Here is a 12,388-nt window from a genome sequence, read left to right as displayed (position 1 = left end):
TGATAAGTTTAAGAAAGGAAAAAATATATACTCAGATAGGGGAACATTGAATAGAAGGGCATAATCTTACACATTTGAGTTCCATTGTGCTGCTCCATGGACTCTACAATCTCAATAACACTCCACCCTCACCCCCACCCCCCACCCCACATGTCTGCAAAACATTGAACCGAGATCAATTGTGCACTAAAAAACTGAGACGGATGGATTATTGTTATTTAACTAACTTAAAAAGATTTTGAACCGAAGTGGGTAAATAAGCTGCAGTAAAGCTCAGAGATGGAGTGTCAATTGTAAAGTAATGGCCTGATGTATTAGCAGTATGGCTAATTGGCTTGTTGAATTAGTAGCCATGTGCCTTATCCCATCTGACATGTGTTGTGCCTCCCTTTCTGCAGTCGTCAGCACCCTGTGTCTTATCCTACATTCTTGTTCACGGCTACGGTGTTACTCACCAAGGCATTACTTGGTTGGTAATTCATTGTGCTCTTTGCATTATCCTGTGTTGCCACCTGTGGGTTATTCTCTGTACTTTCCTATGAATGGCACACTGCAGTCCAAGTGTTGCTTGGGTTGTGTAATGCATTGCGAACTGTCCATTATTCTGTGTATGAAGCTCATGGCAACATGATCACCCACCCTGTGTATTCTCCTATTCGATTAAAACAAGTTCGTATCTCACTGAATTTTTTTTTAATCCATCTGATATTCTACCAATTGGGATCAAGTAATACATTCCAGAAAGTCCAGTATTGAATAATTTAAATGTATGACACTACCCTCTATAGCATTGATGGTTATATATTTTTAACTTTTGTTTTAAAATAGGACTTTGCATGGTAACGATGTTTCCACCATTCCCAATGGAGCATTCAGTGGTCTCACATCACTCTCCCATCTGTAAGTATATGAAGTATCATTTCCCATATGTTGAAAAATGCTTCAAAAATTTACCTACATTAATAACAAAGTTCCATAAATACTTTGCAGGTTATCTCTTGCAAAAGAGGTAACATTTCAGATCAGAATTTGAAAATTGATGTATTCTTGCTAGATTTTAAAATGCCTTTGGTCTTTTAAAGAATCTAGCATCGGGCATTCTGAGAAACTTTGTGTGGGTAATGCTATGGATGACACTTTCCAATTTCCCATATTTCCCAATTTCAAAGCATGTCATCTTCTCAGAAATGTAAATGACGATATTCTGAATGACTGTCTTATCACTCCGATAAAACAAACTTAGTATTTTCAGCTGTCAGTAGCTTTCGTTTGCTGATATAAACATTTTGAATAACTTCGATGGATAAACAAAGCATTTGACTATATTAAGACTATAATAAGAGATGATGAAGATGAATTCAAAGAAAAGTATTTCAATGCTTATGCCTCCTCCGTGATTCTTGAAAGAATGAAAGCAAGCTCCCTGTACGCCCGGATATTACAACATTTGACATCATAGTATCTATAGTAACACTACAAACAACAATTTTTCTTAAAGGGATAGTCATAAAATTAACTAAGGTTTTAATCTTTACATTCCAGCCCCTAATATTTATAATAGACATTAATGACTAATACATAATAATTACTATTACAAATATAAAAGTAAATATGGTATTTAGAAATCAAATATTTCTGCTTCTTGTAAAAGACAGATTTTAGTCATAGGTCGATTTAAGTAACCACTCTTGGTTTTAATCCACACTTGCCGAACAAAACCTTTCTTGTCCGGAACTGTATCCACATTTCTCCCGAGCAACCAAAAATTTCATGGTGCAGAATCATCCATGATAATTACAATGTCTCCACATACAAAATTGTGTTTAGCTTTAGACCATTTATGTCTTTCTTATAATAACGAAAGATATTCTTTAACCCATCTTTTCCAAAATAAATCCGCAATAAACTGCACTTGTTTCCATCTGCGTCTTGTATAAATATCTTCTCTCTGAAATTGACCCAGAGGCATTAAAGGTTTTGATTTTAGAAATATGAGATGATTCAGTATAAGTGCCTCGATGTCATTTGAATTGATAGAAATTTTTGTTATTGGACGACTATCTAAAATAGCTTCAATTTCACACAATACTGTCTGAAGATTGTCATCATTCAGTATTTGACTATTTAAAATGGAATTAAGAATTTTCTTCATTGATCTAATCATTCTTTCCCACACACCTCCATGATGTGATTCTGGGAGAGGGGGGTTAAATATCCAATTAATTCCTTTTTGAATAATGCATCATGAATTTGATGTTGATTCCAATTTTGAATTGCTTTTTGTAAATCTAGTTGAGCTTCTGTAAAGTTAGATCCATTATCAGAATGTAATTCCTTTACTTGACCACATCTGGCACTAAAATGTCAAAGAACATTGATAAAAGAGTCTGTATCAAATGATGACGCTACTTCAATATGGCTCTCTTCGTCAAATACATGAAAATAGCCGTATCATTTTTCAGCACTTCCTCCTCATTTTACTTGCCAAGGACCAAAATAATCAACTCCCATGTATGTAAATTAGGGTTCATCAGGTGAAACTCTGTCTTATGGGAAATCTGCCATTTGTTGTTGTCCAGGTTTAGCAGATTGACAATTAACACATTTTGATTAATGATGAAGCATCAAGCATCCAATATTTCTGGCAATGTGTGATAATGTGTGATTATAACCACCATGACCTGTTTTCTCTTGTATAAGTCGAACAATCGTATCAGAAATAGGAAATTCCTAAGTTAATATAATTGGATGTTTCACTTCTTCTGGCATTATTGCTTTTTTCAATCTTCCTCCTACTCTCAATACATCATTTACAAGAATAGGATTGTAAACATGACTTGCTTTTTTAACATTCAAATTCTTCTTCAATTTTGATATCTCATTATCAAACACTTTTCTCTGACAAAAACGAATCATCTCCAATTCAGCATTCACCAATTCATTAACTGTTGGGTAATAGCTTTTTCAAGACTTCAGATTTTCTTCTTTGATATGATGTAAAAACATAAGTTTTAATCTAAGAATCCATGCTACTACCTTTTTCAAATGAAACCATGAAGAATATAGCAAATTAATTGAATAATCGGATCATTATCATTAGATATTTGAATAGTATTCACATTAGTGTTTTGGATTTCTAGATCTTCCACTGAAACTTCTTTTAACTCTTCTGGATTTTGAGGCCATTCTTCTTGAGATTGCAAAGGAAATTGAGGACTGAACACCCAAGTGTTGGCTCTTTTCAGAAACGATTGTACTTTTGATCCTCATAAAGCCATGTGAACTGGATTATCCACTGTTTTAACATATCTCCATTGATTATCATGTGAAACTTTCTCAATCTCATGAATTCTGTTAGCTACAAAGGTGCGAAACCTCATGGTTTTGTTATTAATTTATTTAAGCACTGATGTACTATCAGTCCAAACATAGAATCTGCTAACTCCATCTGTCTTCTTTGGCTTGGCTTCGCGGACGAAGATTTATGGAGGGGGTAAATGTCCATTTCAGCTGCAGGCTCGTTTCTGGCTGACAAGTCCGATGCGGGACAGGCAGACACGGTTGCAGCGGTTGCAGGGGAAAATTGGTTGGTTGGGGTTGGGTGTTGGGTATTTCCTCCTTTGCCTTTTGTCTTTTCTTAACACAGTGTCCATTTTGCTCGCCATAGTAGCAGCAGTCAATTCCATTTGAGTTATGGTGACTGGCTTTAATGGAGCCACTCTGGCTTTTCCCATTGCAAATCTACAATGGACTTGTTCTTGGTTATTTTGCAGCACTAAATAACTGACAGTATCAAAATAACTTTTGCTTGCCTCAGCAAAATGGTGTAATTGAGCAAATGTGGCAATTCCGAAGTTTGTTAGTTAAAAACATCTGTCGACTTCAAAACTTTCTAACATTTTAAGACTCTCAATCCAATTCATTCAATCTTGTGCGATGGAATCTGGTATAGCTTCGTCCCATCCAAATGTTCTTCTGTACAATCCTTGCATAATTTTCTTGGCTATTAATACTACTGATGCCAATAATCCTAAAGGATCATATTTTGAGTTTATGATCGAAAGAAGACCTCTTCTTGTTAAAAGCAGTTCTTTCAAAGCAATTTTGAATTTGAAAGCATCAGATTGAACACACCATTGCATTCCCAGAATTCTTTCGACAGGGAGAACGTCACAATCCAAGTCAAGATGTTTTATCTCCTTTCCCCTTTCTCCCTCAGGAATAACAGCCAACACATCTTGACTGTTGCTGATCCATTTCATAAGGAAGAAACCTCCTTTATTACAGATCTCTTTTAACATGATAAAAATCTATTGCTTCTTTTGCTCAATCCACTGAAGTAAGACAATCATCAACATGGAAATTATTTCTGATGATGCTTATAGTTTGAGAATTAAATTGCTCTTCATTATCTTCAGAACATTTCTTGAGAGCAAAATTTGCACAGCTCGGTGACGAAGTTGCTCCAAATAAATGAACTGTCATATCTTTACTGTAGTCGCCATTCGGCCATTATAATAATTGCAGAAAATCACGATCTTCTAATGGTGCTTTCACTTGATGAAACATCGCTTTAATATCTGCAGCAATAACAAAAGGCTCTTTACAAAATCTTATTAAAACTCCTATTGGTTAAGTCTGGACCTTGTAAAAGTAGAGAATTCAATGAAACTCCTTGAAATGATGCTCCACAATCAAATACTACACATAGTTCCTTTTGTGGATGTATAACTCCATGATGAGGTAAATATCATTTTCTCCCATCTTTACATTCTAAGATATCTTCTGATACCTTTTCATTATAACCCTTGGTTATCATATCCAACATGACACTGGAATATTCCAAATGAAAGGAAGAATTTCTTTTGAAATTTCTCTTCAAATTCAGCTGAAGGTTTCTGAATTTAAATGTAAAAGGGAATGTCGATAATTTCAATGCTAATTAAAGCTATGGATCCTTCTAAGTCTGCAGCTTTCCACATTGTAGAAAGGATCATACCTTCTACAGTCATTTCTTCTTTAAATAAATGAAGATTTTTTTTTAATAGAACGGTATTAACCTTTTAAATGCAATTAATGTTATTTTAGGCTTTTAGTGCTTCATGTCATTTTGCTGTTACATGATGGATATGCATTGTGGTTTCCCTCTTCAAGCAGACCTTCCAGTACTGGTGGATGTGGACCCCAATTGCTTCCTTTGCTTATGGTGCAGCTGTAGTGACCATTTCTGGATTGTGCAGTCACTGTGCTAGGTGGCCCATAAATTAATAGTGTGTGGTTCTGTCTCTCCACGGGATTGGGAGATGTTCCCTATCCATTTCCTTTAAGTATTTTTTGCATTGAACATTCTATCAGCCGCTTTTTGGTGAGTAATCAACTGAAATGTTTGGAAATCTTACCAAAGTCCCATAGTAGACTTTCACACGGGCTGTTGTTGTCAAGAGGTGGAAGGTGATTCCCACAATAATTTGGACAGTTTTTGCTTTTCAACTTTTGATGTTGGTTTCACTTGTGTAGTTTTGGATCAGTGCATTATCCATGCTTCAGTACATTTTTTCCATTCTATAGTGAACCAGCACTTGTTAGTCACATTCTCAATTCTTATTTTTTAACACATTTGACCATGTTTGTGTAACACCACTATGTTTTAGGTTCTATCTGTCCTATCTCAAAATCACTAACTCTGCCTTTAATATCAATTTGTGTCTTGGCATAGAGCATTCTGTGATTCAGGAATGACATACTTGTCCATTACGGGGACAGTTAATTAGGCATAGTTTTAAAGAGTCTTCTCCAAATTTTTTTGTAGCTGAAGTTATAATTTGCATAGAACTATTAGCTTGTCCAGTATGTATCTAAAGTCTGTTATGAATCAGTGGAACCACCCTCTGCTCTGAACTTGAAGCCTGTAGGGTGAGGAACTACTTTGGAGTTTTGAGTACAATATTTATATTAAGGTTGCATGTTTTTTATTGAAACAAAAGTGCTCCTTTTTCCATTGCAATTTACTTTGTTTTCAAGTAAATGTTAAGGACAAATAAAATTAAAATTTCATCCCTGGTCTGTATTGTTGAATTAAAGACATTGCATACCATCCTGCAGTTACCATTTGGTACATGTAGTGCTACTGACTTGGAACATATTTGGAGCAACCACAATTTGTCTTTAAACAGACCCAGAGAATGAGCAGACGTACATGGCTTTAATTAAGGATACAACTTAGTGGAGAGTTCACTCAACCAATTTGAAATAAGGCAATGTAGCAGGATTTGGAGGCAAAGAGAAGTTGACTTTTAGTTTATAAGAAATAATTTCAGAAAAAAATGAAAGTACCAAGTAGTGTACAAGTAAAAATGTGCTGTACCCAACAGTTTCTTAGATGCCCAGGTTATAAACATGATTAAGGGATGAGGTGCTGATCAAAATTAATGAGTTCATAAGGGATTACTGCACTAATGTATCCCATTGAAAGCTTAACAGTTGTAATTAATAGGATTTATAACACATGCCCTGCATTATCATTTCCTTATTAAACAAGAGTTTAACTGTGCCAGTTCTGATTAAAAAATGTGTACAGATTATAACACCATTACATGAAGAACCCATGTAATGCATTTCATAAATTGTACTTTTTTATATAATTTGCTTTCTGCATTACAGTATTTATTTCAAGGGAGAATTTTATGAAATTAAAGAGGTTCCTTCATTTTACATCAAGGTCAGAATGAAAAAATGAAGTCTTTGTAAATATGGATACAAGATATTCTCAGTTCACTTTAACTTTTATTTCTCCATTTAAAGTTCAGTTCAGTTGTGGTTATTAAAAATTTGTCTTTAATTCGAGAATGGTTACAAAGATAGAATATCCAGGAATTGAATGGAACAATGATTTTGAATTTTGCCCTCTCATTTTTGTGGAGCTCAGACTCTCAAGATTCAAGCCTTTTTTTTTAACCTGTTGTGGTTTTAATAAATATAAAATCAAGCTGAATAAACACTTGAAGGAAAACAAGTTACAGGCTTGGAGTGAGAGGAAGGAATGATGGGGTGAATTGTCTTTCATTGCTCTAATAAGGATCTAACAGAATGGAAGCAAGATGGACTCTGGATGACCTATAAAGAGACAGATATGAAGGGTTATCTCTGAATGATATAACATTGCAGAGTTGTGAACTGTCATCGGTCTCAGAAATTTGGCAAAGATAGAAATTAAGCTAGTGGCTAAGGCATAGAATCTGTGCTGGAGATCCAAGGATTTATTTCCCAATTTAGTTGAAGAAAATTTCTGCATTTATGATTGTCAGACAAAATATTTGAGAATTCCATTAATTGAGGAGTTATAAGAGGTGGTCCTTAATGGGGAAATGAGCACCACATATGTGCGATGTTATGAGGCCATGGATCAATCCCAACAGGTACCAGAAATGACAGTGCAGACAACTTGGCTGGTTGTTGACTACACATGTGAGCTTGAAGCAAGGCAAGTGTAACCCCATCCAGCTGAATAACAATTGATGGGGATTGTGAAAGCCGACATCTCTCAAAACAGATCAGAAAACACCCAAGACCTGGTCCTCAATAGCTCACTATGTAATAGGATCCTGAATTTCCTCACCTCGAAGACCCAATCAATGAGGATTGGCAAGAACATCTTAATCACCAACAGCACCAGAGCACCACAGGGCTGCATAAATACGTAATCCTCTACTCTACTCACTTTACACCTATGACTGCATGTCTTGGTACCTGCAACAAGACCATCTACAAATTTGCTGATGATACCATAGTAGTGGGTGGTATAAAAAGGGCGATGAGTCAGCGTGGCTAGATGGTGCGCCAACAACAACCTTGCACTCAATGTCACCAGAACTAAGGAGATGATTGTTGACTTCAGGAAGGGAAAACCAGAGATCCAGTGATTATTGGAGGAATCAGGGGTGGAGAGGGTGAGCAAATTTTAAGTTCTTGGAAGTTAGTATCTCAGAAGATCTTAACTGTACGAACACATTAATGTCATCATGAAGAAAACATGTTAGCACCTCTACTTCCTCAGGAGTTTGTGGAGATTTAGTATGACACCAGAAATCCTGGCAAATTTCTAAAGGGCTGTGGTGGAAATTGTGCTGACCAACTGCATCATTGTGGACACCAATGCCCCTGAGCCTAGAGCCCTGTAAAGGGTAGAGGAAACAGCCCAGAACATCACAGGTAAAACCCTCCCCACCATCAAGAACTGTCAGAGCTGTCAGAGAGCAGCAGCTGGCATCAAGGATCCACACACCCAGCACACAGTCTGTTCTCGCGGCTACCATCAAGAAAGAGGTATAGATGCCACAAAACTTGCACCACCAGGTTCAGGAACAGCTGCTACCCCTCCACCATCAGACACCTCAATGATCAACTCAATCAGGGACACATTTAAGGAATCTTACTTTTGTGCTTTACAGTTTGTTTACAGTTCTTTATTTGTTTACATTGCATTTTTTTTTTGCATTGCCTCACCTGCAGATAAAAAGAATCTCGGGGTTGTATGTGATCTCATGTACAGTATATCTGAAATCAAATGCTTGCCAAACGACATGTCCAAAAAGTTATTTAAATGATAGAAACCATTGATTCCCTTGGACCACTTCAACTAAATCTGTTATCAGAAAACTGGTCAAGCCATTTGCCAAGAAAGCTATCACTGATGTAATGCAATCATATTTTCAAAAGGTAGATGATTAAATGACCAATATCAATCCCAATGCTGAGAATAAATGGGACAGTAAGTGCACAGATAGGATAAAGTGGTGAACCATTATTTTTTTGGACAGGAGGAAAGTGCTTCCCCAGTAATTGGTGAAATTTATGAATATATATTACTGACTTGGGAATGGAAACACAAAACTGCCTTAAAAATTGCAAGGAGGGTGATCCCTCAATTCATGAATGTTCAATTTGTTATTTTTTTTAATCTCTCCACAACTCCATTGTTGTGCGTTCAATTTATGGAGCTTTTAGATATAATCAATAGTATATCAGTCTCTTTGAGAATATTAACTACCTATAGTAATGTAGTTTGTCCAGCCCTTTTGAGAGTTTATGTTACAAACACATTTCAGGAAAACAGCCCTTTTGAATATCAAGGAATGGTTATACAGATGGTCCTCCACTTACGACCTGCACGAGTTAAGTCCACCCACACATACAACTGAATTTTTTTTTAAAAACTGGACATTTGCTGAAATTCTTCATTAAAGGTTCATTTTTTGATTTTTTTTATAAATGGCTTAAATACCTCATTAAGACATGCAAATCTGACTTACGACCAATCCGAGATGTGACCACCCTTCAGTCCCAATTAAGGTCGTAACTGGAGGACTACCTATAGTAGGTCAGGAGAAGGTTTTGATAGGATAGAGCAATGGCACGATTTAATGAGAGGCAACGTAAACTAACATGCACAATTCTAAAAAGCATATTAATTGAGAGGGGTACAGCTGCATCATTTGTTGGAAGTGATAAGACTGGTTGAAAATGCTGTTAAAGACTACACCGTATTTACACAAAAGGGATAAAGCATAAGAGCTGGGAAGTTATGATGAACCTTTATAAAACACTAGATCATCCTCTATTGTGCCCATTTCTGGAAAGATGTAAAGGCTTTAGGAAGGTTGTGGAAGAGATTTACCAAAATGATCCGAAGCATGAAGGATTTCAATACGTGGGTAATCTATTGAAGCAGCAATTTGTCTTGGTACAGAAAAAAGTGGTTAGGAGATCTGAAGTGAAAGGTCATGAAGGATCTAAACAAGCAGATAGAAGCAAAATGCTTTGGAGGCTAAACAAAAAGGACATTGAATAAAAGTGTTTGGTAAAAAGAATCAAAGTGGCTAAAGTGTGGAATGCTCTGCCAGAGGGTAATAAATGTAGATTCAATCCTGACATTCAAAAGGAAACTGGGTAAGTATCCAAAAGGGGGAAAAAATGCAGGCTGTGGAAATGAAGGGCCATAAATTAAAAGGAACTGGTTGGCTTGTTCTTAAGTAGATCCACCTACTCGATGGGTCTAATGGTCTCTTTCCACATTGTAATCTTTGACAATTCCATGATCAGAGTTAATTGCGCTTGGTTAAGGTCAAGGGAAAGTTGTGTCCCTGGCTGTACCATCCATTGAAGTAAGTCCAAATGATTCATGATATGTCCCCATGACTATTTCTTCATTTTCCCTCTCCCCCAGGGCTCTTGGGGCCAACCCTCTGTACTGCGATTGTAACCTCCGCTGGTTGTCTGAATGGGTGAAGACAGGTTACAAGGAGCCAGGTATTGCCCGCTGCATGGGGCCAGAGGACATGAATGAGAAACTTCTCCTAACAACGCCCACAAACAAGTTCAATTGCAAAGGTAAATGGCTTTGTGTCACACAAAGAAAAACGTAAAAACATCACATTTATCAGCACGCCGGATCTTTAATTAAAGAAGGACTCTATTGGACAGTTTAGTGTGTTGTCCTTATTTCCAGTACAATCAAAAAATTAGGTACAGAGATCAGATAGTTCAAAATGAACATTTCCATTTTTCATTTGTTTGGTGAGGTCGCAATCCAATGCGTCGAGTTGCAAAAGCAATGGTTCGGGTGTGCCTGAAAATCAAATAAATGATGGATGTTTGAAATGGGATATAAAAAGAGAACATTCTGAAAACATTCAGCCCTGCCTATGAATGGAGAAACAAAGGTAATGTGTCAAGTCAGAGTCTCTTCCCCACCTATCCTGTAACTGGATGTGGAAGATTTAGCAGAATTTAGCTGATCCTTTGAGGTGCCTGCTGTAGGTTGTCTGTAACTCCTCAATATGAGAGAGTACGGGGATCAATGCCAGCTTGTAAAACCAGTGATTCTCAATTTTTTTCTTTCCACTCACATACCACTTTAAGTATCTCCTATGCCATAGGTGGTCTAAGGGATTGCTTAAGGTGGTATGTGGGTGGAAAGAGAATGTTTGAAAACCACTGTTTTAATCATATTTAATTGACATGTTATGTGCACGGTTTCATTTCCTTTGGAGTTATGGGCCAATGACAATTTTTCTCAAGCAAATATTTCAGTAACAATTGGATCTAGAGCAGTGATTCTCAACCTTCTCTTCCCACTCACATCCCACATTAAGCAATCCCTTACTAATCACAGAGCACCGATGCATAGGGAATACTTAACGTGGCACATGAGTGAAAAGAAAAAGGATGAGAATCACTATTGTAGACCATAAAGTTAATGCTGGAAATGAGATCTTGCTCTTCATACGTTAAGCCAAAAACTGAACTTGTATTCCATGGACAGTGAATTTCTAAATCGCAATCTGCCGTTACTGAGAATGGCTCCAAAAAACAAAAAGTGATCCATATTTACCAGGGTCTTCCCATGATTGCTGGGGAGCCGGAAGATCTTTATTTTCCTTATATTCAATGTAAGGCCCATTTTGTCATCTACTCCAGTGAAGAGTTCATCAAAACAAATGGAGCTCAGTCTCCAAATCTGCACGTTCTCGTACATTGTAAATTGGTGTGCAAAGTGGGGATGTCAATAACAAAGGTTGAACAACTGCTTTGTTCCAAAGATAAACTACTCTCCAGCTGGGAAACTCATTGGATATGAGCAGGAGTATCGTTGGGCAGAAGATTAAAAAAAAGGTTTGAATAATGACAAATCTCTGCCCGATCTGTAATGGACCTCTGCCTTAGCATCAAGTTTGAATGTCATTAGCTGGCAGGAATAAAATGGCAACAAATTTCCAATGTCAGAAATTTTAAGAAGGATTTCCCATCACCTCTTCCAATTAAAAATAAAAGGAAAAACACAATGCTTCAGAAACTCAGCAGGTCAGATAGTGTACATTATGTAGCTGTGGTGATATGTTTCCTCCATTCTATATAGTTATAATTGACAGTGGAGCTGGCCTGCCCACGGATGACTCATACCCTATGACTCTTCCCCCGTGATCCTGGGCCATAAAGACTGAGCCACCTTTCCCTTGCCGCAATTCCTATCCTCGGATCTGGGCCAGCAAGGTTCTTCTGCGTATTAAAGCCTATCATTTCCTCAGCTTGTCTCTGTGGTTACTGGTAGTGCCCTATAGTAACAAAGATAAAAAGATACGTAACTTTATCTTTGCTATATAAGGTCCAATGTTTGACCTGCTGAGTTTCTCCCGCATTGGGTTTTTATTTCAATCTCGGTTTCTGCAGACTTTCGTGTTTTATTTCCAATTGATTGAGTTAACGGTGTTTGTGAAGTTGAACGAGGGCATAGACAAGTAGTTGATAGTTGCTCCATCATATCTTTCTTGGATTCATTATGTGGTGCCAATGATGTCCTGTTGTGCCTCTTGATGGGTTGAATCTGCACAGC

The 12,388-nt window shown here is 37.1% G+C and overlaps 1 protein-coding gene across 4 annotated transcripts in view; it reads left to right on the top strand.

Annotated features, from left to right (window-relative positions):
* LOC138743649 (slit homolog 3 protein-like) overlaps positions 1 to 12,388 on the top strand; it is a 726,007-nt gene that overhangs the window by 668,262 nt on the left and 45,357 nt on the right. For all 4 annotated transcript variants that reach the window (XM_069899177.1, XM_069899179.1, XM_069899178.1 and 1 more), the window contains 2 exons: positions 829 to 900; positions 10,223 to 10,386. In XM_069899177.1, the coding sequence (XP_069755278.1) occupies positions 829 to 900; positions 10,223 to 10,386 (236 nt within the window). The remainder of the gene's footprint in view (positions 1 to 828; positions 901 to 10,222; positions 10,387 to 12,388) is intronic.

This window comes from Narcine bancroftii, chromosome 9 (genome assembly GCF_036971445.1).
Source record: "Narcine bancroftii isolate sNarBan1 chromosome 9, sNarBan1.hap1, whole genome shotgun sequence".
Lineage (NCBI taxonomy): Eukaryota > Metazoa > Chordata > Chondrichthyes > Torpediniformes > Narcinidae > Narcine > Narcine bancroftii.
Note: the sequence above shows the minus strand (reverse complement) of the source record. Positions and strands in the feature narration are given on the sequence as shown.